The 25529-nt window shown below is 49.5% G+C and overlaps 1 protein-coding gene across 1 annotated transcript in view; it reads left to right on the forward strand.

Moving 5' to 3' along the window:
- Positions 1-921: 921 nt before the first annotated feature.
- The window catches only part of LAMA3 (laminin subunit alpha 3), a 203758-nt gene continuing 179150 nt past the window's right edge, over positions 922-25529 (forward strand). The window contains exons 1-8 of the mRNA XM_038766444.1: positions 922-974; positions 3627-3729; positions 3867-3940; positions 5420-5471; positions 8723-8992; positions 17131-17248; positions 21858-21976; positions 24474-24644. Coding sequence (XP_038622372.1) covers positions 922-974; positions 3627-3729; positions 3867-3940; positions 5420-5471; positions 8723-8992; positions 17131-17248; positions 21858-21976; positions 24474-24644 — 960 coding nt within the window. The remainder of the gene's footprint in view (positions 975-3626; positions 3730-3866; positions 3941-5419; positions 5472-8722; positions 8993-17130; positions 17249-21857; positions 21977-24473; positions 24645-25529) is intronic.

Raw genomic sequence — 25529 nt, forward strand, 5'->3', positions numbered from 1 at the left:
TTTGTTGGTATGTTTGGTTCTGTTCTCTGTCTCCCCCTTTTAGACTGTGAGCCCACTGTTGGGTAGGGACTGTCTCTATGTGATGCCAATTTGTACTTCCCAAGCGCTTAGTACAGTGCTCTGCACATAGTAAGCGCTCAATAAATACGATTGATTGATTGATTGATTGATTGTTCTCTGTCTCCCCCTTTTAGACTGTGAGCCCACTGTTGGGTAGGGACTGGCTCTATATGTTGCCAATTTGTACTTCCCAAGCGCTTAGTACAGTGCTCTGCACATAGTAAGCGCTCAATAAATACGATTGATGATGATGATGATGATGACTGTGAGCCCCATGTGGGGCAACCTGATCACCTTGTAACCTCCCCAGCGCTTAGGACAGTGCTTTGCACATAGTAAGCGCTTATTAAGTGCTTCTCCCCCTTTTAGACTGTGAGCCCACTGTTGGGTAGGGACTGTCTCTATATATTGCCAATTTGTACTTCCCAAGCGCTTAGTACAGTGCTCTGCACATAGTAAGCGCTCAATAAATATGATTGATGATGATGATAAAGGCTATTATTATTATTATTATTATTATTATTATCATTATTGTTATTAAAACCTGGCAGTACATCTCTGGGAAAGGGGCTTCTGACGTCTCCCAGGCCTCATCCCTCACCAGGGGGCTTCAGGCTGCACAAGGGGGGTGGGACCGGCTGAGCGAACCAGGAGAAAAGTGGAGCCGAGGGGAGGGGGCTGGACATGACTGTTGCCCGCACTTTCAACCAATCAATCGTATTTATTGAGCGCTTACTGTGTGCGGAGCACTGTACTAAGCGCTTGGGAAGTACAAGTTGGCAATATATAGAGACAGTCCCTACCCAACAGTGGGCTTTGGCGAGCAGCTGTGTGGACTTGTCTCTGGAGAAGGGGAGAGGCATGAAGGGGGCTGGGCGGCCTCCAATCCGCCCTGGCAGCTTTGAGCTGGGAGGGTAATGTCTTTGAACTTGCTAAAAATCCTGCTCGCTTCAGGGCCCAGATTTGGGGTTTCCATCCAGAGGAATGGAAGAAGGAGAGTTACGGGCACTCCAGATTCCAGAAAAGTTGGAAAAGGTCTTGCTGGGGCTGGTACGGGGAACAGGAACCCTGGGGCTCCTTGGCTTAACAGCTAACAGTTAACAGAGAAGCAGCGTGGCTCAGTGGAAAGAGCCCGGGCTTTAGAGTCAGAGGTCATGGGTTCGAATCCCGACTCCGCCCCATGTCTGCTGTGTGATCTTGGGCAAGTCACTTCACTTCTCTGGGCCTCAGTTACCTCATCTGTAAAATGGGGATGAAGACTGTGAGCCCCACGTGGGACAACCTGATCACCCTGTATCCTCCCCAGCGCTTAGAACAGTGCTTTGCACATAGTAAGCGCTTAACAAATGCCAATTATTATGATTATTAACATCCCACCTCCTCGTAAACCCTGGATCGCCAGCTCCGTTTCTGATGGGGCAATAGGAGGGAAGGGGAGAAGGATTCTCCCTGTAGTTTCTGTGGGACTGAGCTTTAAACGGGGGAAGGATGTGGAATCAGATGCCAGTGACATTGTCCATCAAAATGGGGTGCTCTGGGAAACTGGGACCACGGGCGAAACTTATACAAAAATTCTCACTGGAAGGCAGTGAGAGGAGAAGCAGCGTGGCCTAATGGATAGAGCACGGGCCCGAGAGTCGGAAGGTTATAGATTCTAATGCCGGCTCCGCGGTGTAAACTTGGGCAAGTCACTTTACTTCTCCGGGCCTCAGTTGCCTCATCTGTCAAATGGGAATTGAGCCTGTGAGCCCCATGTGGGACAGGAACTGCGCCCAACCTGATTTGATTGTATCTAGTTGCCTCATCTGTCAAATGGGAATTGAGCCTGCGAGCCCCATGTGGGATAGGAACCGTGTCCAACCTGATTTGATTGTATCTACCCCAGCACTTAGCACAGTGCCTGGCACGTAGTAAGCGCTTAACAAATGCCGTTATTATTATTATATTATTATTATCAGGAGGAAAGCAAGGCAGGGCATGGTGTGATCCTGCTGGCAGGGATAAGATTGAAGTGGGGCTGCCATCTTGGTTGGGCCACCGACCCCTGTCCCTTCTGGCTGCCATCGCGCACCGAGCGGGGAACTCAGGGCCTCGGGTGGATCGAAAATGGGAGCAGTTTCTGGTGCCCACGGGAGTGGGGATAGAACCGCCACCCCAGAGCAACTTCCACACTGGAATGGCCACTTCGGGACTTTTCTCAGAAGCTGAGTGCCGGCCCCTTCCGTGTTGTTGGAAACTTGTACTTCCCAAGCTCTTAGTACAGTGCTCTGCAAACAGGAAGCGCTCAATAAATACGACTGAATGAATGAATGTTGTTTCCAGTGGGACTGACCAGATAATGAGTCTGTATCTGGTTCCCTGAGCTGACAGCTCACCCTGGGTTGACTAACAATGCTCCCTCAAATAACGTGTCCATGCGGGTGACGTGTCCGTGCGGATAAGGTGTCCATGTGGGTGTGCGATGACACAAATACACAGAGCAGTAGATGAGCGAGGTAGGCAACAGTCTGTCAATCGAATTTATGGAGCGCTGTCCGTCCCTCCCACCAGCCCATCATTCATTCTTTCATTCATCATCATCAATCGTATTTATTGAGCGCTTACCGTGTGCAGAGCACTGTACTAAGCGCTTGGGAAGTACAAGTCGGCAACATATAGAGACAGTCCCTACCCAACAATGGGCTCACAGTCTAGAAGGGGGAGACGGACAACAAAACAAAACATGTGGGCCGGTGTCAAGTCATCAGAATCAATAGAAGTAAAGCTAGATGCACATCATTAACGAAATAAATAGAATAGTAAATATGTACAAGTAAAATAGAGTAATAAATCTATCCAAACGTATATACAGGTGCTGTGGGGAGGGGAAGGAGGAAGGGCGGGGGGGATTTGGAGGAGGAGAGGAAAGAGGGGGCTCAGTCTGGGAAGGCCTCCTGGAGGAGGTGAGCTCTCAGAGCCATCAGAAATGGAGCTGGCGATTCAGGGTTTATGAGGAGGTGGGATGTTAACTCAGGCCAAAGAGCCCCCAGGTTCCTTCTCCCTGTTCCTTCCCCAGGTTCCCTCTTCCTTCCTCCTTCTCCAGCCCCAGCAAGACCTCTTCCAAGTTCTCTGGAGTCTCCTTAACTAAGCACCTGGGAGAGGACAATGTAACAATAAACAGACACTTTCCCTGCCCACAAAGAGCATACAGTCAGACATTAGTATAAATAAATTACAGATATGTGCTGAGCTGGGGGGAGGGAGGATTCGTTCATTCATTCAATCGTATTTATTGAGCGCTTACTGTGTGCAGAGCACTGGACTAAGCGCTTGGGAAGTACAAGTTGGCAACATATAGAGGTCCCTACCCAACAACAGGCTCACAGTCTAGAAGGGGGAGACAGACAACAAAACAAAACATGTGGACAGGTGTGAAGTTATCGGAATGAATCAAGGGAGCAAGTCAGGGCGATGCACAAGGGAGTGGGAGAAGGGGAAAGGAGGGCTCAGTCAGGGAAGGCCTCCTGAAGGAGATGTACCATCAGTCCGTCTTTGAAAGCGGGAATATTTACCACGTTACCTTGCAGGCTCTTTGCCGCCGCCCAATTCTCAGATGAAAATGATTTTCTAGAGCCCACGCTGTCTGTCCCCTTGCTTTCAAGCAACTTGCCCCTAAACCCCGAAGGGGAGGTGACGTGTCTTCCCTGCATTCTGCCCCACCTTTCTCCTGATTTACTGAATCCTCAGATTGTCCCACCTCGCTCACGCTGCGGTGTGCCGGCTGATGTTTTTGGCACCCTCGGGGTTAATTTTTATTTTCGGGCCAGAGAGTTCCAATCAAGGAAAATGTGATATTCCTGCCCTGTGCATACTGGTTATCGTGCACTCCATCCAAGTTCAAGTACACTTCAGAGAAGGGAAAAAATGAAATTCTCCTCAGACGAGACTCCCAAATGGCCAAACTTCCAGTTGAGCTTCTTCAAATATGTATCTTTGGGTTTTTCATTCATTCATTCATTCAATCGTATTTATTGAGCGCTTACTGTGTGCAGAGCACTGTACTAAGCGCTTGGGAAGTGCAAGTTGGCAACATATAGAGACGGTCCCTACCCAACAGCGGGCTCACAGTCTAGACGGGGGAGACGGAGAACAAAACATATTAACAAAATAAAATAAATAGAATAAATATGTACAAATAAAATAGAGTGATAAATATGTACAAACATATCAATCAATCGTATTTATTGAGTGTTTACTGTGTGCAGAGCACTGTACTAAGCGCTTGGGAAGTACAAGTTGGCAACATATAAAGACGGTCCCTACCCAACAATGGGCTCACAGTCTAGAAGGGGGAGACAGAGAACAAAACCAAACATATTAACAAAATCAAATAAATAGAATAGATATGTACAAGTAAAATAAATAAATAAATAGAGTACAGGGTTTTGATTTCTAAGGGATGAAATGGAAGCTCTTATCTCACCATCGAGCCCGCTGAGAACATTCCGCAGCTAAAGCGATCCACAGATCCCAAAGTCCATCTCTTGGGGATTGCTTCCTCATTTATCCCTTCTCCCTGGGAGCTGTAGTCCACCCGGGACTAGGCCGGACTGGGGTTAGCAGGAGGTCCTTGGCTGAATCTAAGCCACTCATCGGCCCAGAATCTTCCTGGAGGAGCTCCTGTCCAGGGAAAGATGGCCCATCGCTATCATTCCTGACTGGAGTCATGGAGCGCAATACAAAATCTTGGTTGAACAGCATATTGACTCTAGCTTAGTTTAAGATATCGCCTGAGTAAAGAGAAAAAACACTTTGAAAATTTCAAACTTTACCACCCAGTTGAAGGGAGGCCTTCCCGGACTGAGCCCCCTTTTTCCCCTCCTCCTCCCCATCCCCCCACACCCTACCTCCTTCCCCTCCCCACAGCACCTGTATATATGTTTGTACAGATTTATTACTCTACTTTACTTGTACATATTTACTAGTCTATTTATTTTGTTAATGATGTGCATCTAGCTTTATTTCTATTTACTCTGATGACTTGACACCTGTCCACATGTTATGTTTTGTCGTCTGTCTCCCCCTTCTAGACTGTGAGCCCACTGTTGGGTAGGGACTGTCTCTATATGTTGCCAATTTGTACTTCCCAAGCGCCTAGTACAGTGCTCTGCACATAGTAAGTGCTCAATAAATACGATTGATGATGATGATGATGTTGATGTGAGCCCGTTGTTGGGTAGGGAGCGTCTCTATAGGTTGCCAACTTGTACTTCCCAAGCACTTAGTCCAGTGCTCTGCACACAGTAAGCGCTCGATAAATACGATTGAATGAATGAATGTTGCAGCTTTACAAAGTCTCCGTTTCAAACTTGACTCCCAGTTGCAGCTTCACCAAGTCTCCGTTTCAGGTTCACGACACTAGCTCCTCTGTGGCAAGAGCTCCCTGGGGCAGAGATACTATTTATTACCCCTCTGCAGTGTGCGAAACGCTTACCTAAGTTCTGGGAAACAAAGCACATAGGTGAGGTGCTCACAAGAAACGCTCTGGGCCGCCCCCCTCCTCAGAAATCTCCAGTGGTTGCCTATCAACCTTTGTATGAAGCAAAAACTCCTCTCTGTGGGCTTTAAAGCTCTCCATCCCCTCGCCCCCTCCTACCTCACCTCCCTTCTCTCCTTCTCCAGCCCAGCCCACATACTCCGTTCCTCTGGTGCTAATCTTCTCACCGTGCCTCGTTCTCTCCTGTCCCTCCGTCGACCCCCGGCCCACGTCCTACCTCTGGCCTGGAATGCCCTCCCTCCTCACATCAGCCAAACTAGCACACTTCCCCCCTTCAAAGCCCTACTGAAAGCTCACCACCTCCAGGAGGCCTTCCCAGACTGAGCCCCCTTTATCCTCTGCTCCTCCTCCACTCCCTCCCTCTGCTCTACATCCCTCCCCACAGCACTTGTGCATATTTGTACACAAATATAATTCTATTTATTTTGATGCTATTGATGCCTGTCTACTTGTTTTGTTGTCTGTCTCCCCGCTTCTAGACTGTGAGCCCGTTGTTGGGTCAGGATTGTCTCTATTTGTTGCTGAATCGTACTTTCCAAGCGCTTAGTACAGTGCTCTGCGCACAGTCAGCGCTCAATAAATGCAGTTGAATGGATGAATGAAGGAGGGACCAAGCGGGAGCCTCTGGGAAACAGAGGAACCGTTTAAAATCCGGGAAAGGAAGGGAAAGTTTAAAGAGGTTGGGAGGGTGGAGTGGGAAAGTCCAGGGGGTGGGAGGGGAGGTTACTTGATTACTAGGGGGAGTCACTAGGGAGAGTCAACACATTCCTTCTGTTTCCAATGGAGTAAAAGTTGGCTATCCTTTTGTGAACCTCTCTGACTCAGTAGAAATACATTAGTATAGCTCAATTAGTCATCTAAGATTGCGGGTACGATTCTGGGTAACTGTGGTAAGACTAGGGTAGCCCCTCACGGATCAGGAACCAGTCTCTCCCTCTAGACCGTAAGCTGTCTGTGGGCAGGGAACGAGTCTGCTAATTCTGATATATTGTGGTCTCCCAAGTGCTAGTACAGTGCTTTGCACATAGCGCTCAATAAATGCGATTGTATATCAGTGGATCTGATTCTTGGGCGAGTCACTTAACTTCCCTGTGCCTCAGTTACCTCATCTGTAAAATGGGGATTAAGACTGTGAGCCCCCTGAGGGACAACCTGATCACGTTGTAACCTCCCCAGCACATAGAACAGTGCTCTGCACATAGTAAGCGCTTAATAAATGCCATTGTTATTATGATTATCCACCTCATTTTGACTTGATGCTTTTTAGGAAGCAATGGTATCGTAGCGTGAGGCCTGCCTGAATGGTCCTTAAAAGTTAACCTGGGGTTGGCAATGTCCATTTACCTCCTGTAGATGACCCTCCAGCTACGTCCTTACACCACGCGACACTTTTGGCAGAAATCCGGGCACCGGGCCAACTTGGACTACTTCAGATTATCCTCGCGTTTTATAATTCTCCTCTCTCTTCCTCTCAGGATCCACTCCCTCTCCTCCCTCAGAGACTCCCGTGCCCATCGCCCACACCAAATACTTGCGGACCTTTAACCTCCTTCCTGAAATTCCCAATGTGCTCTCCTCCCCCATCCCCTGAAGTTTTCGCCAACTCTCTCTCTCTCTCTCTATCTGGTGTGAGCTTCCCAAGACCGTCCCCACTTCACATCCACTCCCTCATCCTTTTCAAACAGAAGTTTCAAATAGAAACTGCTCAGTGGTGGCTTTAGAGCAGTCAATCCCTTCTCCCCCTCCTACCTCACCTCTCTACTCTCTTACTACAACACAGCCCGCACACTTCAGTCTCTAATGCCAACCTTCTCACTCTATCTCGATCTCGTCTCTCTCACCGCCAACCCCTTGCCTGGAATGCCCTCCCTCTTCATATCCGACAGACAGTGACTCTCCCCGGCTTCAAAGCCTTATTGAAAGCACATCTCCTCCAAGAGGCTTTCCTTGACTAAGCCTTCTTTCCTCTTCGTCCCACTCCCTTCTGTGTCTCCCTGCCTTGCTCCCTGTAATCATTCCCCCTCTCCCAGCCCCACAGCACTTGCGTTCATATCTGTAATTTATATTAATGTCTGTCTCCCCCTCTACACTATAAGCTCATGGTGGGCAGGAACTGTGTCTGTTTATTGTTATATTGTCCTCTCCCAGGCGCTTTATACAGTGCTCTGTACATAGTAAGCGCTCCATAAACATGATTGACTGACTGACATCCTTCTCAGCCGTCTTTCAAGAGATTCCTGTCCTCCTTTCCAAATCTACCCTCTCTGCCTGTGCCTCCAACCTTAGCTCTCCTCATTTTCTCTCCTTCCCACCATGACCACCATCTTCAACTGCTCACTCTGATGTCTCCTTCTCCTTTGCCTCTGAACTTATCCATGTCTCTCCTGCCCTAAAAAAATCCTTCTCTGGAAACTACTGCAGCGTCCAGCTGTTTGTCGTTCCATCTCCTTCTTCCCATTCCTGCCAAACTTCTCCAGCAGGTCATATACACTCACTGGCTCCACTTGGTCTCCTTCATCTCTTTACTTCCCCCTCTGTAATCTAGTTTCGGACCCCTTCGCACCACTGTTGGTGGTCCTTCCAAGGTCATCAGTGGGTTTCTTCTTTCCAAATCTTAAGGCCTCTACTCTGATCTAATCCCCCTTGACCCTCCGCCTGCCTCTGACACTGTGGACCGCTTTCTTCTCCTGGAAACCCTATCTAACCTTAGTTTTACTGACGCCCTCGTCTCCTGCTTCTCCTCCTACCTCTTTGGCCAATCCTTCTCAGTTTCTTTCACTGGCGCAACTATCCCTCTAGGCTGTAAGCTCCTTGTGGGTGGAGATCTCATCTCCCGACTCTACTGTATTGTACTGTCCCACGATTAGATCCCAGGTCATCTGACTCCCAGGACTGTGCTATTTCCACTACGCAACTCTTCTCCTGGTGGTTTGGGGGTGGTGGTAGGGACTTGTGTACAAGGTGGGCACAGGAGTGCTAAGACGATGGGTTGGGGGAGAAAATCCCAGGCCACGCGGCTCCAAGGGCAGCAGTCAACTTCGATTCTGAGGTCCCCAGGGTCGGCCCGGCTCCCTAAGGGAACTCCCGCCCATCGAGGCTCCCCTCTGATTAAAATTCCCCCCACAGAGTCTCCCACCCCCCATGGCTTCCCCCCCCACCAACGTTCCCGCCCTCCAAGGCTCCCGCCCGCGGCCCCCTCCTGAAGCCATGCCCACCCACAGAGCCCCGCTTTCTCTCCCACAGGGGCAGTCCTGCGACTACTGCGACGCCCAGGACCCCGATAAGGCCCACCCGGCCTCCCACGCAGTGGACGGGACGGAGCGCTGGTGGCAGAGTCCCCCGCTGTCTGCGGGGTCCCACTACAATGAAGTCAACGTCACGTTGGACCTGGGCCTGGTGAGCCAAGGGGCGGTGTGCCTGCGGATGATCGGTCTCCGCGGATGAGGGGGCCCCCTTGTCCAAGCTGGGTCACTGGGGTCTGCAGCCTGCCCGGGCTTGGCACCAGCTGGGGAGAGGGCAGTTCACTGGGCAGCAGGGTTCTCGCTGGGCAGCAGTAGTAGTAGTTATCCCATCCCGCCTTGATTACTGTATCAGCCTCCTTGCCTCCTGTCTCTCCCCACTCCAGTCCATGCTTCACTCTGCTGCTTGCATCATTTTTCTACAGAAATGTTCAGGCCGTGGTTCCACCTCCACATCAAACACGAACTTCGTACCATCGGCTTCAAAGCACTCAATCCCCTTGCCCCCTCCTACCTCACCTCGCTACTCTCCTACTAAAACCCAGCCCTACCCTTCGCTCCTCTAATGCCAACTTTCTCACTGTACCTTGATCTCGTCTGTCTCACTGCCAGCCTCTCGCCCACGTCCTGCCCCTGGCCTGGAACGCCCTCCCTCTTCATGTGTGACAATGACTCTCCCCACCTTCAAAGCTTTAGTGAAGTAACACCTCCTCCAAGAGGCTGAGTCCTCCTTTCCTCTACTCCCACTCCCTTCTGCGTCACCCTGACTTGCTCCCTTTCTTCATCCCCTCTCCCAGTCCCACAGCACTTATGTACATATCCGTAATTTATTTAGTTATATTAATATTAATGTCTATCTCCCTCTTTAGATTGTAAGCTTTTTGTGGGCAGGAAATGTCTGTTACATTATGTTGTTCTCTCACAAGCACTTAGTACAGTGCTCTTCACACAGTAAGTGCTCAGTAAATACAATCGACTGACTGGTAGCAGTAGTAGAGTAACTATGTAGTGGTTACACTGTGCACGATTCTGCATAAGTGCTGAGAAAGCAACACACAGATGATCTCTAGACATGGGACTTAGCCTCCGGGTTATCACAAGCCTGACTTAGTGAATAAAATGCAGGTCTGAGAGCCAGAGGACCTGGGCTGTAATCTTAGCTCTACCTCTGGCCTGCTGTGTGTCCTTAGGCAAGTCACTTAACTTCTCTATGCCTCAGTTGCCTCAACTGCAGATCGGGGATTCAGTACCTATTCTCCTATTTGACTGTGGCCCCATGTGAGATATCCCCCTTCTCCTTTTCCTCTCTTCTCCCTATCCCCCCTTCTCTGCACACAGTAAGCGCTCAATAAATACGATTGAATGAATGAATGAATTAGGACAGAGTAGTCAGAGTCAGCAAGAAAGAGTGACCTTGGAGAGAATGATCTCGGTGGAGTGAAGAGGGTGGAAACCAGACTGAAAGGGTCATGAAGAAGGGAGTTAGAGGAGAGGATAGAGACAGCAGGTGTACTCCACCACTGGAGGAGGTTGGGTTTGAAGGGGAGGAGGAAGATGGAGCCATAGCTGGAGGGTGTAGTGGTCCAGGGAACGGTCTTTTAGAATAGGGAAAGGAGGTATGAGAGAGAGAGAGAGAGAGAGAGAGAGCGGTTGAAGATGGTGGTTGGGGTGTGTGTGGGGGGAAGAAAAGTTAGCACAAGTGGATTAAAAGGGTGAGAAGGGATGGTTTTGGAGGCTCAGGTCTCCAGGAATGGGAAGATTTTGAGGGCCTTGTCTCGAGACGAGGCTGGGAAGGGAGTTGAAAAGCTGAAGGGAAGGTGATGATTTGAGAACCTCTCTCTCTGCCTGGCTCCTTCTCCCCGCCATTGTTACTTGTCGCCACCATTCCTGCGGCTTCTTAAACCACTAAGTTGGCTTCACCCAGGCCAGCGGATGGAGGGGGCGGCTTGAACTTGGAGCCTGATAGCCTCCTCTTCCGGTGCAGGAAGCCTCACCTCTGTGCCATTCTCCGTGCCCTCTGCCTCCACCGTGCCCTTAGTCGAGGCAGGGCTGGAGATTAGCATGCCAGGCAAGCGTACAGGGATTCCGAGGCAGCGGGGGAGATGGCCGGGTGCGTTCTTCGCTGGCATACCTCCAGGGGCCTCCCATGCCAGACTGAGAGACGCCCAAGTCAAGAATGCCGTCTTGGAATGAAAATGAACCCGACCCTGCTTCGTCCTTAGGCTGAGCTGGAAAAGTATTGACTTGTCTCTCCCGCCGTCAAATCTCTCCACGGGGCGACCCAGCCTGGCTTTCGTCGAAGGCGCATTGCTGTCCATGTGGAGTAGTAGGAATAATATTGGTTAAGCTCCTACTGTGCACCAAGTGCTGTACTGAGCGCTCGCCAAGCAGTACACAGGTGAGATGTAGATACGGCTCCCGGCCCACAAGGAGCCCTCAATCTAAGGTGAGGTGGGAGAGGAGGTTGACAACAGATGCCTAAAGCAGGATAGATAAGCAGCCTGGCCTGGTGGATAGAGCCCGGGCCTGGAGAGGACCTGGGTTCTAATCCTGACTTCACCACTTGTCTTCTCTGTGACCTTGGGCAAGTCATTTTACTTCTCAGTGCCTCAGTTACCTCATCTGTAAAATGGGGCTCGAGACGGTGAGCCCTACGTGGGACAGGGACTGTCCCCAACCCCGGTGCTTAGTACAGTTCCAGGCACATAGCGCTTAACAAATATCATAATAATAATTATTATAAATTATTAACATAGAGAAAGCATTGGATTTAAAGTTTTATACTTTGTCCTGCCCATAGAATATTGTCCTGTCGTCTGAGTTTCTCAAATGAACGTATACTTTATTCCATTAAATGTATGAGAAGAAGAAGGAGGTCGTCTTTTAAAATGGTTTCTAGTGGGTTGGGTTTTTTTTTAATTCAAACTCATAAGTTCTGAGATTGATGGTAAGTGCAAATAAAGAATTAAGCGGAGGGAAAATTGCCTGCATCCTTGAGAGTATCATGGAAATTTATAAATGTTTTAAGTAGTGATCATTAATACGCCGATAGCCACGTAGAAAATCCCCACAGAACTTATGTACACATCTGTAGCAATTTATTTATATTAATGTCTGTCTAAATAAATAAATGACAGATGTGGACATAAGTGCTGTGGGGCTGGGAGGCGGGGAGAACAAAGGGAGCAAGTCAGGGTGATGCAGAAGGGATTGGGAGAAGAGGAAAGGAAGTGCTTAGTCTGAGAGGGTCCCTTGGAGGAGATGCGCCCTCAATAAGACTTGGAAGTTGGGGAGAGTAATTAATTGTCTGTCGAATTTCAGGAGGGAAGGCGTTTCAGGCCAGAGGCGGGACCTGGGCTAGGGGTCGGCGATGAGATAGGCAAGATCGAGGCCCAGCGAGAAGGTTAGCGAGTGAGGACAGTGAGAGTCCCTGACAGATGGGGTAGAGCAGCTGAAAATTGGACTGGCCGGTATTGAACTGAATGGCACGGCCCCCTGACCTGACCACCTCCTCAGCGTCAGCCTCAGTGGTGTTCGATCACACTCACTGGCACTGAGAGGGCGGCCCGGCCGCCGGCAGGATGTCTGCCCTTTGGTTGCAGCGGAGCAGCGAGCACCATAGGCCTGGATCACCAGGCGGTGAGCACTGCAGGCTGGGGGCCCCGAACTCCATCCTCCAGGAAGCATCTCTGCTTCCGGCTCAGCACAACTGCAGCCTGCAGGGTGGGTGGACGGGAGGAGAGGCCTCGGGGCCCTGGTGGCTCCCAGCATGGTCCTCCCCGGGAGGAAAAAGAAAAAGAGAGAGAGAGAAAAAAGAGAGAAAATGAGACTGAATATGTATGCGTGTCCTTCTGTCCGTCTGGTCCTTCCCTGGGCTTCCGGCCCCCCTCCGGACCCGGACAAACCAGGGCCCTGCACGGGCAGCTGGAGCCCCGAAATCCCTCTTGTCCTCTCTGGCCCGGCGCACGCCCCGGGAGGGAGGGTGACTCAAAACCCCTCATCCCTACCCTGGGGAGGGGCAGGGGGGTGGGAACTCACCAAGTTAGGACCCGTCCACCACCTCTTTCACATAAGGGGTTTGGGGCTGTGTGGGGCTGACAGATCCAGGACCCTGGGGCTGTAGGGAGGCTCCCTCGTGGAGAGGAGGTGGCTGAAAGACAGTCCCTAGAGCAGAAGAGGAGGGCCTGGAGTTGCCTGCCGAGCGGCTAATTAACCACTGTCCCTGAGGTGGAGGGGACTTCTTCTTCCCCCTCTCCTTCCCCTTCCTTCCAGCAGGGATAGACCCTCCCCATAAGCCCCTTGCTAGCCTGTCTGCCAGTCCCAGAGCGGGAATTTGTGCTTCAGGGGCTCTTGGTCACCGTGGATCTTTTTTTTTTTTTTTAAAGAATTTGCTTATTTTTATGGTATTTGTTAAAGTGCCTTCTTTGTGCCAGGCATTGTACTAAGCACTGGGGTAGATCCAAAATAATCAGGTTGGACACAGTTTCTGTCTCACAATCTTAATCCCAGATGAGGTAATGAGTCACAGAGAAGTGAAGTAATAATAATAATAATAATTGTGGTATTTAAGTGCTTACAGTGCCTGGCTCATAGTTAAGCGCTTAATAAATGCCATAATAATTATTATTGTTATTTATTACTATGTGCTAAGCCTTATCTCCTCACTGTGCCTCGTTCCCGCCTGTCCCGCCGTCGACCCCTGGCCCACGTCCTCCCCCGGCCCGGAATGCCCTCCCTCCGCACATCCGCCAAGCTAGCTTTCTTCCTCCCTTCAGAGCCCTACTGAGAGCTCACCTCCTCCAGGAGGCCTTCCCAAACTGAGCCCCCTCCTTCCTCTCCCCTTTCCCACCCCCCCGCCCTACCTCCATCCCCTCCCCACAGCACCTGTATATATGTTTGTACAGATTTATTACTCTATTTATTTTACTTGTACATACTTACTATTCTATTTCTTTTATTTTGTTAATACGTTTGGTTTCGTTGTCCGTCTCCCCCTTCTAGACCTTGAGTCCGCTGTTGGGTAAGGACCGCCTCTCCATGTTGCCAACTTGTACTTCCCAAGCACTTAGAATGGTGCTCTGCACACAGTAAGCGCTCAATAAATATGATTGAATGAATAATCCTAAACCCTTCAGTAAACACAAGCTTATCACGTTGGATTCAGTCCCCGTCTCATGTGGGGCTCACAGTCTAATCCCCATTTTGCAGATGAGGTAATTGAGGCACAGAGAAGTGAAATGACTTGCCCAAGGTCACATAGCAGTGCTCTGCACGCAGTAAGCGCTCAATAAATACGATTGAATGAATAGCAGGCAAGTGGCGGAGCCGGGATTAGAACCCAGGTGCTTTGACTCCGAGGCCCTTGCTCTATCCACCAGGCTGGGCTGCCGGCATGGCCCATCTCCTTCCACCCATCCCCAGGAGCTCTGCTGTTGCGATAGGACCACTGAGTCAGTGGGAGAGTGGAGTACCCCTCTGTCCGTCCGCAAAGAAAGACAGTAGGGAGATAGGGGCAGTGGGGTTATGATGGAGTTGGCCTTTCAGATTCCGTCTGTAGTTGTTGGGACAGAGCCCTGGACCGGATGGACAACCGGCTGAGCCAGAATGGTTGAGATTCTCCAGATCTCAGTCTCTGCTTGCCTTCCCCGGTCCTTGCCAGCCTCCCAGTTCCGAAGCCCAAAGCTCCTGACGTTCACGACGGATGCCACGTCGATGATTTCAGAGTCCAGTTAGTTTCCATTCTATTAACGCAGCCAAGATACTGGTTGATTATTAGAAACTCGTGCCGTGTCCTCATGTTTCCAATCAAGCAGGCAGAACTGCACCCCTCCACTGGCATGCCCACACATCTGCAAACACTGGGCCTCCCAGAGCAAGGCTGGGCCGCTCCTGAGGCTGGGCCTTTCACGGGTTTGGGCTTCTTCTCCAGGGGACCACTTCCAGGCTGTGCCTCTCCTGGACTCCCGGGGTTGGGCCTCCCACAGGGCTGGGCTTCTCCTGAGCTCCGGGGGCTGGGGTCTCTCTTGGACTCCCGGGGCTGGGCTTCTCCTGAGCTCCTGGGGCTGGGGTCTCTCCTGGAGGGACCACTCGCGAGGCTGGGCCTCTCCTTGGGGTGCCACTACTGGGGCTGGGCCTGAGGTTGGGCATCTCCCGGGATGGCGAGAGTCGGGGGCAGTGCTTCCCGGGATGTGCCTCTTCCATCCCTCCCACCCCAGAAGGGGCTGGTCCTCTCACAGAGCTGGACCTCTCCTTTTGGGAAAGGGCACACTCCCGGGCTGGGCCTCTCCTGAAAGTGCCGCTTCTGGGGTCAGGCCTCCCTGAAACTGGGTATCTCCCTGGCTCCTGGGGCTTGCCCTTTCCTGGAGTAGTGGGGGGCACTCCTGGGAACGGGCCTCCCCTGGGGATGCTGCTCTCCCGAGGCTGGGCCTCCCCGGGAATGGGTCTCTTCTGGGATTGGGCCTCCCCCTTGGCCGGCCGCTGCTGGCAGAGGACCACCGAGCTGGGAGACCACACAGCTCGCTTTCTCATCATCATCATCATCAATCGTATTTATTGAGCGCTTACTATGTGCAGAGCACTGTACTGAGCGCTTGGGAAGTACAAATTGGCAACATATAGAGACAGTCCCTACCCAACAGTGGGCTCACAGTCTAAAAGGGGGAGACAGAGAACAAAACCAAACATACTAACAAAATAAAATAAATAGAGTAGATATGTACAAGTAAAATAAATAAATAGAGTAATAAATATGTACAAACATATATACATATATACATCTCCCTCCATCTCTCCCAGCCACTTCCCTCCCGTCTGCCGTCTGACCTCGGACGACTCAGCTTCTCGGGCCTGCCTTCTCACCTGTAAAATAAGAGAGTTTTGCGAAACCTTTCCTCGAGGTCACCAGTCCCTCTTCCGAATACTGGCTGCCAGGCTGGTCTGGGTGCTGTAAGGGCCTCCACGCTGCTCACTCCTCTGTTGCAGTGTTGGAGACTGTATCTTTAAATTGCTTATTCTCCCTTCTGCCGGCTTTTAAGTGCTTTCTTTTTGTAGGAGTAGTAATAGTAATTATAGTAGTAATAGAATTGTGGAGTGTTCAGTAGGTACAGTACTCTCTACCATCAATCAGTGGTATTTATTGAGTGCTTACTGTGTGCACTATATTAATGTGGGGTCAGCGGTGGCGAGGACCAACAATATGTTGCCAACTTGTACTTCCCAAGCGCTTAGTACAGTGCTCTGCACAATGTAAGCGCTCAATAAATACGATTGATTGATTGACTGATGGGGAACCTTCTAGACTGTGAGCCCACTGTTGTGTAGGGACCGTCTCTATATGTTCCCAACTTGTACTCCCCAAGCGCTTAGTACAGTGCTCTGCACACAGAAAGCGCTCAATAAATACGATTGATTGATTGATTGGGGCGAGGGTTGGGAGCGGAAGCCAGGCCGCAAAGAGCAATGAGACTGTGAGCCCGCTCTTTGGTGGGGACCGTCTCTATATGTTGCCAACTTGTACTTCCCAAGCGCTTAGTACAGTGCTCTGCACACAGTAAGTGCTCAATAAATACGATTGAATGAATGAATGAATGAGGCAAGAAGACCTAACCTCAGATTTGTATGGGTTTCCAGTTGGCCTTCTAGTAGTGATAGTAGTCGTAGTAGTGATGATGGTAATTACTACGTACAGAGCACTGAACTGACCACCTAGAGAGACTATGTTGGTGGGAATTAGATACGGTGCCTGTCATTCATTCATTGACTTTATTGAGCAGCCACTGTATGCAAAGCACTGTACTAAGCTCTTGGGAGAGTACAAGAGAGTCGTAGAAGCAGCGTGGCTCAGTGGAAAGAGCCCGGGCTTTGGAGTCAGAGGTCCTGGGTTCAAATCCCGGCTCCGCCAACTGTCAGCTGGGTGACTTTGGGCAAGTCACTTCACTTCTCTGGGCCTCAGTGACCTCATCTATAAAATGGGGATTAAAACCGTGAGCCCCCCATGGGACGACCTGATCACCTTGTAACCTCCCCAGCGCTTAGAACGGTGCTTTGCACATACTAAGCGCTTAACAAATATCATCATTATTATTACACTCCAACAACAAACAGACACATTCGTGCCCACAACGAGTTCACAGCCCAGAGGGGGAAATAGACATTAGTATAAATAAATAGATAAGTAAATTACAAATATCTACATATGCTATGGGGATGGGGATGATATTAAGTCCCCCGGGAAGTTCCATACCTTTATTGGTGTCTTGGCTGTGTGCGCTCACAGTACTTATCTTTCTTCACCAGCTCTTCCACGTGGCCTACGTCCTCATCAAATTTGCCAACTCTCCTCGCCCCGACCTCTGGGTGCTGGAAAGATCCACCGACTTTGGAAGGACCTACTTGCCGTGGCAATATTTTGCTCGTGAGTACCCATCCAGGGCTCGACTGTCTACACTGAGCCACCGCGCTGGGTGATTCCTACGCTCTCTCTCCCTTTCGCTTTAGGCAAGGTGGTCCGGGCATGAGCTATCCCCGTCGGCACATTCCAGAGGCCTGGGTCGCTTGTGGGAGTGAGTTTTCAGGGTCGTTAGTGGCCAACCCAGAGTTCAGGGGAGTTTCTTTTTTCTGTTGCTGTATTGAAGTGTTGATTTTGTGCCAGGCACTGTACTAAGTGCTGGAGGTCACAGTATTCCCCAGGAGCCGGAAGGTGGGCGCGTCTGCCTGCAGGAAGTTACTTCCTCCCATAGTCGTAGCAGCTCAGGGTGGAGGGAGACTGAGTTAAGACAGTCAATCAATCAATCAGAGGTATTGATTGAGGTGCAGAGCACTGGTCTTAGTGCTTGGGAGAGTAGACTGGAACAAGTGGACATGATCCCTATGAACCCCCGTGGGGGGACAAAGGGAGGTGCCTGACCTGATTAACTCGTATCTACCTGAGTGTTCTGTACAGTGCTTGGCACATAGTAAGAACTTAAGTATCATAGTTATTACTGTTAGCAGAGTAATCAAAATAAATATAAATATATAAATACATTTAAATATATACACATATATACAAAAAATAAAATGTTTTGTTTTGTTCTCTGTCTCCCCCTTCTAGACTGTGAGCCCACTGTTGGGTAGGGACTGTCTCTATATGTTGCCAACTTGTACTTCCCAAGCGCTTAGTACAGTGCTCTGCACACAGTAAGCACTCAATAAATACAATTGATTGATTGATTGATTGATTGATTGAGGAGCCGACACATGGAGAGGGTTTTTAAGGGAGAGGTGGTCGAAAGGAAGTGTGGTTTGGCCAAGCTGTAAGGGAAAAGGCAGAATGAGCGAGTCGGAGAGGTGCTGTGGCATTTCCCTTTAAAAGGACCAACTCTATTCTATCGAACTGGAATTTCCCCTCACCAAAAGTCTGAGCAGCCCTACCCCACCTTGGACTACTGGTCCATTGTCATTAGTGGTATTGTTGTGGGCAGGAAATGTGTATATATAAATGCACATTTACATATATATATATATATATATATACATATATGTTATATTGTACTCTCCCAAGTGCATAGTACAGTGTTCTATGGATAAAACAGTGTTTTATATTGTATATAAGTGTGTTATATTGTACTCTCCCAAGTGCATAGTGCAGTGTTCTATGGATAAAACAGTGTTTTATATTGTATATAAGTGTGTTGTATTGTACTCTCCCAAGTGGTTCTGCACACAGTAAGTGCTCAGTAAATACAATTGTTGTTGTTGTTTATGATATTTGTTAAGTGCTTACTAGGCAGTGTACTAAGCACTGGGGTAGATACATGCTACTCTGTTTGGACAGAGTCCCTATCCCATATGGATCTCACAGTCTTAGCCCCCATTTTACAGATGAGGCAGCTGAGGCCCAGAGAAGTGAAGTGACTTGTCCAAGATCACACAGCAGACGAGTAGCGGAGCTGGGGTCAGAACCCAGGTCCTTCTGACTCCCAGGACCATGCGCTGTCCACTGGGCAGTGCTGCTTCTCTACAATTGGCTGACTACTTATTGAGCACTTACTGTGTGCAGAGCACTGTAATAATAATAATAATGATGGCATTTGTTAAGCGCTTACTATGTGCAGAGCACTGTTCTAAGCACTGGGGGGGATACAATAATAATAATAATAATAATGATGGCATTTGTTAAGCGCTTACTATGTGCAAAGCACTGTTCTAAGCGCTGGGGGAATACAAGGTGATCAGGTTGTCCCACGTGGGGCTCACAATCTTAGTCCCCATTTTACAGATGAGGTAACTGAGGCTCAGAGAAGTTAAGTGAGTTGCCCAAGGTCACACAGCAGACATGTGGCAGAGCCGGGATTCGAACCCGTGACCTCTGACTCCCAAGCCCGGGCTCTCGCCACTGAGCCACGCTGCTTCTCTACAAGGTGATCTACAAGTGATCAAGTTGCCCCACGTGGGGCTCACAGTCTTCATCCCCATTTTACAGATGAGGGAACTGAGGCGCAGAGAAGTTAAGCACTTTGGCTCAGTGGAAAGAGCACGGGCTTTGGAGTCAGAGGTCATGGGTTCGAATCCCAGCTACACCACTTGTCTGCTGTGTGACCTTGGGCAAGTCACTTAACTTCTCTGAGCCTCAGTTACCACATCTGTAAAATGGGGATGATGACTGTGAGCCCCACGTGGGACAACCTGATCACCTTGTAACCTCCCCAGCGCTTAGAACAGTGCTTTGCACATAGTAAGTGCTTAATAAATGCTGTTATTATTATTAAGTGACTTGCCCAAGGTCACACAGCAGACATGTGGTGGGGTCGGGATTCGAACCCATGACCTCTGACTCCAAAGCCCGGACTCTTCCCACTGAGCCACGCTGCTTCTCTAGGACAGTGCTCTGCACACAAGTAAGCACTCGATAAATACGATCAAATGAATGAATATTCAGGGGTAGGTGGAGGCCGGTAAGAAATGGATGATCCATAGTTCAGGAGTTACGTGGCAGCTGGGATTGGGAATTTAAACCATATGTTACATGTTTTTATCCTGAAATGGAGCCACACAACAGCTTTGTGTTCTTTAAAAGACTAATTTAATGTAGCATTAGCAACCTCGGTGCCAGAATTATTGTCATTCTGTTTTAAATTGGGCGCACAACTGCTATTCGAGGCTCAGTGGAAAAGAGCCCGGGCTTTGGAGTCAGAGGTCATGGGTTCAAATCCCAGCTCCGCCAATTGTCAGCTGTGTGACTTTGGGCAAGTCACTTCACTTCTCTGGGCCTCAGTTACCTCATCTGGAAAATGAGGATTAAGACTGTGAGCCCCCCATGGGACAACCTGATCACCTTGTAACCTCCCCAGCGCTTAGAACAGTGCTTTGCACATAGTAAGCGCTTAATAAATGCCATCATTATTATTATTCAGAGCCACCCCTGCCCCGCAACCCTGTCAACCCTTCCAAAAATCTAATAGACCTCCAGAAGAATTACTCTGGCCCTGCACCTGGGTGTCAACGTGGCTTAGTGGAAAAAGCCCAGGCTTGGGAGTCAGAGGATGTGGGTTCTAATTCCACCTCCGCTACATGTCTGCTGTGTGACCTTGGGCAAGTCATTTCACTTCTCTAGGCCTCGGTTACCACATCTGAAAAATGGGGATTAAAAAGTGGGACAACCTGTATCTACCCCAGTGCTTAGAACAGTGCTGGGCACGTAATAATACCATAATTATTATTATTGTTATTATAATAATTGTGTATTTGTTAGGTGCTTACTATGTGCCCAGCACTGTACTAAGAGCTGGGGTAGACACAAGGTAATCCCCACATTCATTCATTCATTGTCGTGTTTATTGAGCGCTTACTGTGTGCAGAGCACTGTACTAAGCGCTTGGGAAGTACAAGTCGGCAAAATAGAGACAGTCCCTACCCAACAGCGGGCTCACAGTCTAGAAAGGGGAGACAGACAACAAAACCAAACATATTAACAAAATAAAATAAATAGAATAAACATGTACAAGTAAAATAAATAAATAAATAGGGTAATAAATACGTACAAACACATCCGAAGTAAGAGGGAGAGCAGGCATTCATCATCATCATCAATCGTATTTATTGAGTGCTTGCTGTGTGCAGAGCACTGCACTAAGCGCTTGGGAAATACAAGTTGGTATTGAATCCCCATTTTGCAGGTGAGGGAACTGAGGCACAGAGAAGAGAAGTGACTTGCCCAAGGCAGGTGGGACAGGGACCCAATTTGCTGGTATCCACCCCACCACTTAGCACAGTGTCTGGCATGTAGTAAGCGCTTAACAAATGCCACAGTTATTATTGTCATTATAATTAGAGGTTTTAGAAGCCTCCAGAGAAGGAAACTGCAACCATCCCAGGTTCTGGGCAGGGAGGTCATATCAGAGAGGAGCAAAAAAAGCTCAGTATTCATTCAGTCGTATTCATTGAGCGCTTACTGTGTGCAGAGCACTGTACTAAGCACTTGGGAAGTACAAGTTGGCAACTTATAGAGACGGTCCCTACCCAACAGTGGGCTCACAGTCTAGAAGACAGTCTAGACTGTCTCAGTACAGTCTACAGCCCCTCTCAGGATTGAACCCAGGTCCTCTGCCTCCCAGACGTGGGCTGTTTTCATTAGGCCAGGCTGCGTCAGTATTATTATTATTGTTGTCGTTATGAACTCCAACTTGTAAACTTCCCTCTTGTACTATTTTCAGCCGATAATTGATTCTTGCGCAGATGCCGGCTGGTGAATTTTGGACCATACTCAGCCTGGAGTTAAACCAAGGCTTCTTCGTGACCTTTGTACCCATTTTACAATGCACCACAATCCCCACCCACTCTTTCAGCCCCTGTACCCGACACCAACTTCTTCTGGAACCCCGGAATTGGGGTGCTTTTTAGCAGATTCACTGAAAATTCTTTCCTGCCATTGGTGGTTTTCATCCTTCCGTACTGGTTTAAAGGAAACGGAGGGGATACGGCGTCTCCGGCGTCGGCCTCCCCTCGCTGTTTCACTGGGCAGTGAGAAAATGTTGTGTTACTAGATTCTGAATCGGACTGCTTGGAACAGTTTGGGAAAGATGTCCACACCCCCATCACCCGGGATGATGACGTCATCTGCACCACAGAATATTCTCGGATCGTGCCCCTGGAAAATGGGGAGGTGAGTGGATTGAAAGTGCAGGAAGAAATATGCCGGAATTGCCAGGCCAGCTCTGAAATTTATGTTGCAAGGCAACCAACTGCACCTTGGCAAGGAAATCCAAGTTCTAGTTCATACTCAGACTGTCTGGTCTTATGCTGTCGAGTCATCTCCAAGCCATAGCGACGCCATGAGCCCATCTCTCCCTGAACGCCCCGCTCTCCATCTGCGACCATTCTGGCAGTGTATCCATAGGGTTTTCTTGGCAAAAATACAGAAGTGGTTTACCATTGCCTCCTTCCGCATAGTAAACTTGAGTCTCCACCTTCGACTCTCTCCCATGCCGCCGCTTCCCGGCATGGGTGGGTTTTGACTTATAGCAGGTTGCCTTCAACTCACCAACTACTGCCCAAGTTAGGAATGGACTGGGTATAGCTCTGCTTGGCTCTCCCTCTGTAAATCGCTAAAATCTGACCTAACATTGCTAAAATCTGCCCTTTCCTCTCCATCCAAACCGCCATCACGTTAGTACAATCACTAATCCTAGATTACCGCATCAGCCTCCTTTCTGACCTCCCCAATCCAGTCCATCTTTCACCCTGCTGCCCGGATTATCTTTCTACAGGAACGTTCAGGGCATGTTGCCCCCCTCTTCTTAAAAATCTCCAATGGTTGCCTGTTCACCTCTGTATCAAACAAAAACTCCTCACCATTGGCTTTAAAGCCTTCCATCACTTTTCCCCCGTCCTACTTCACCTCCCTTCTCTCCTTCTAAATCCCAGCTCATAAACATTGCTCCTCTGGTGCTAACCTTCTCACTGTGCCTCTGTCTCTCCTGTCCCGCTGCTGACCCCTGCCCCAAGTCCTACCTCTGGCCCGGAATCAATCAATCAATCAATCAGTCGTATTTATTGAGCGCTCCCTTCTCAAATCCGCCAGGCAATTATTCTCCCCCCTTCAAAGCCTTACTGAAGGCACATCTTCTCCAAGAGGCCTTCCCAGACTAAGCCCCATTTTCCTCATCTTCCACTCCCTTCCACATCACCCTGACTCTCTCCCTTTTCTCTTCCCCCCCATCCCCACTCCAAAGCACTTATGTTGAGATCTGTAATTTTAATTATTTATATTGATGCCCGTTTACTTGTATTGGTGCCTTGATGTCTGTCTCCCTGCCTCTAGACTGTGAGCTCATTGTGGGCAGGGATTATCTCTCTTTATTGCTGTATTATACTTTCCCAAGCACTTCTTGCAGTGCTCTACACACAGTAAGCACTCAATAAATATGGTAGAATGAATTAATGGAGTACTGGAACCTCTCCAGGTGCAACCCTGAGAGGGGCTGTAGACTGTACTGAGCTTTTTTTGCTCCTCTCTCATATGTTTTCCCAGCCTAGAACCTGGGGTGATTGCAGTTTCCTTCTCTGGAGGCTTCTGAAATCTCTAATTATAATGACAATAATAACTGTGGCATTTAAGTGCTTACTATGTGCCCGGCACTGTACTAAGTGGTGGAGTGGATAAAAGCAAATCGGTTTGGTCACGGTTCCTGTCCCACGTGGGGCTCACAGTGTGAATACCCATCTCACAGCCGAGTTGGCTGAGGCATAGAGAAGTGATCACACAGCAGACGAGCTCCAGAGGCGGGATTAGAACCCAGGTCCTTCTGAGTCCCAGGCCGGTGCTCCATCCACTAGGCCACACTGCTTCGCCAAGCCTAGCCAATGGGTAGGCTGCCTAACAATTGGGCAAGTGGGTCACCGCCCCAAGGCCACCACCCCTCTGGTTCCCTTCTTCCTCCCCACTGTCCTGTGACCCCCTGGACTTGTCAGAGAGGCTGCCTAAGTGCTTTCTGACCGTCCCTCTGTTCTTACTGTCTTCAAGGCCATGGTCGCAGCCGTGCTCGGTCCTGCTGGGGAAGAGCAGGGTGGACAGGAGATGAACTTTGACCTTAGAGGTTCCTAGTCTTTCTTCCCCCACCCCCAGTCCAGTAGACTCTTAATCCGGATTCTCTGCCGTAGGGAAACAAGAGGCTATTAAAAGTGGAAAAGAGAGAGATTGAGGGGCCTTGGGGAGAGAGTGGGTTAAGACAAAATAAGTCTCGAGGAGGGTGGTGTCCCCCTAATTAGGAGAGGGGAAGGGGAGGAAAAGGCCTGGGTCATGGAAGGATGGTTTCATAGACTTCACCCATCCCTCCATTACATCCATGATGATAATGATTGTTAAGCCCACGGAGTCGCTATGGGTCGGAGACGACAGCATAAGAAAAGACATTTATGTGCCAAGCACTGGGGTAGTTACAAGATTGGCAGATCGCACATAGTCCCTGAGGGGGAGGGAGGGAGAACAGCTATTTCATCCTTATTTTAAAGATGAGGAAACTGAGGCACAGATAAGCCCAAGGTCACCCATCAGGCAAAGGCAGAGCTGGGTTTGGAACCCAAGTCCCCCAGCTCCTAGGCCCGTGCTCTTTCCACTAGGCCTCACCTCATCCCTAATTAAATCCTTTCTGGCACAACAGGTGGTGGTGTCCTTGGTCAACGGCCGCCCCGGGGCAAGAAACTTTACGTTGTCGCCCACACTGAAGGAGTTTACCAAGGCCACGAACATCCGCTTGCGTTTTCTCAGGACCAACACCCTGCTCGGTCACCTAATCTCCAAAGCTCAGAGAGACCCAACAGTCACACGGCGGGTGAGTACGCTCTTTCAGGACTTTGCCGATGCGCTCCCAGGAGCTTTTCGCGCCCAGATCTGATTTCAAAGGTTTGCGGTCAAACGCGCCGGCTCAAATGATCTGCCGTGCGGCGAATGCCCGGCAGAGAGCCAGGTGTAGGGCTGGCTTCGGATGGGGCACGAGGTAAAGCCGTCACCTCAGGAACCTGTGTGGGACCTTAGAAAGATGTCCACCACTCAGCATTTCTTATAGATGGCCACCACCTCTTGAAGATGGCCACCATCCCGCACTTTTCAGATGGCCCCAGTTCCCCCTCTGCCCACGGCCTGCATTGTGAGAGGGTAGGGAGAGACCTCCACAGTAACAGACACACCCAGGCCCTCAGCCATTTGGTAAGCTGCTGTTGACTGTGATATTGAGAGTGGTCTAGTACGGTGTGGGACTTCCATTTTCTTGCAAAAACCAGGAGAAATCAATCAATTGTATTTATAGAGTGCTTGATATGTACTAAGCACCTGGGAGAGTACAATACAACAGAATTAGCAGTCACGTTCACTGCCCAGAATGAGCTTTAAACAAGATACAAAAAATAAAACCCAAAGCACCAGAGAAAAAAAATATAGTTGTCCCTTACAATGAGGTAGAGTGGAGCTGGGAAACAGAAGGAGGGTCAGTGGAAAGAGCATGGATATGAGAGTCAGAGGACCAGGGTTCTAATCCTGGCACCACCACTTGTCTGCTGTGTAAAGCCTTGGGCGAGGCACTTAACTTCTCTATATGTTGCCAACTTGTACTTCCCAAGTGCTTAGTACAGTGCTCTGCACACAATAAGTGCTCAATAAATACGATTGAATGAATGAATGAATGTGTCTCAGTTCCCTCAACTGCAAAATGGGATTCAAT

The sequence above is a fragment of the Tachyglossus aculeatus genome, chromosome 25 (genome assembly GCF_015852505.1).
Source record: "Tachyglossus aculeatus isolate mTacAcu1 chromosome 25, mTacAcu1.pri, whole genome shotgun sequence".
Classification (NCBI taxonomy): Eukaryota; Metazoa; Chordata; class Mammalia; order Monotremata; family Tachyglossidae; genus Tachyglossus; species Tachyglossus aculeatus.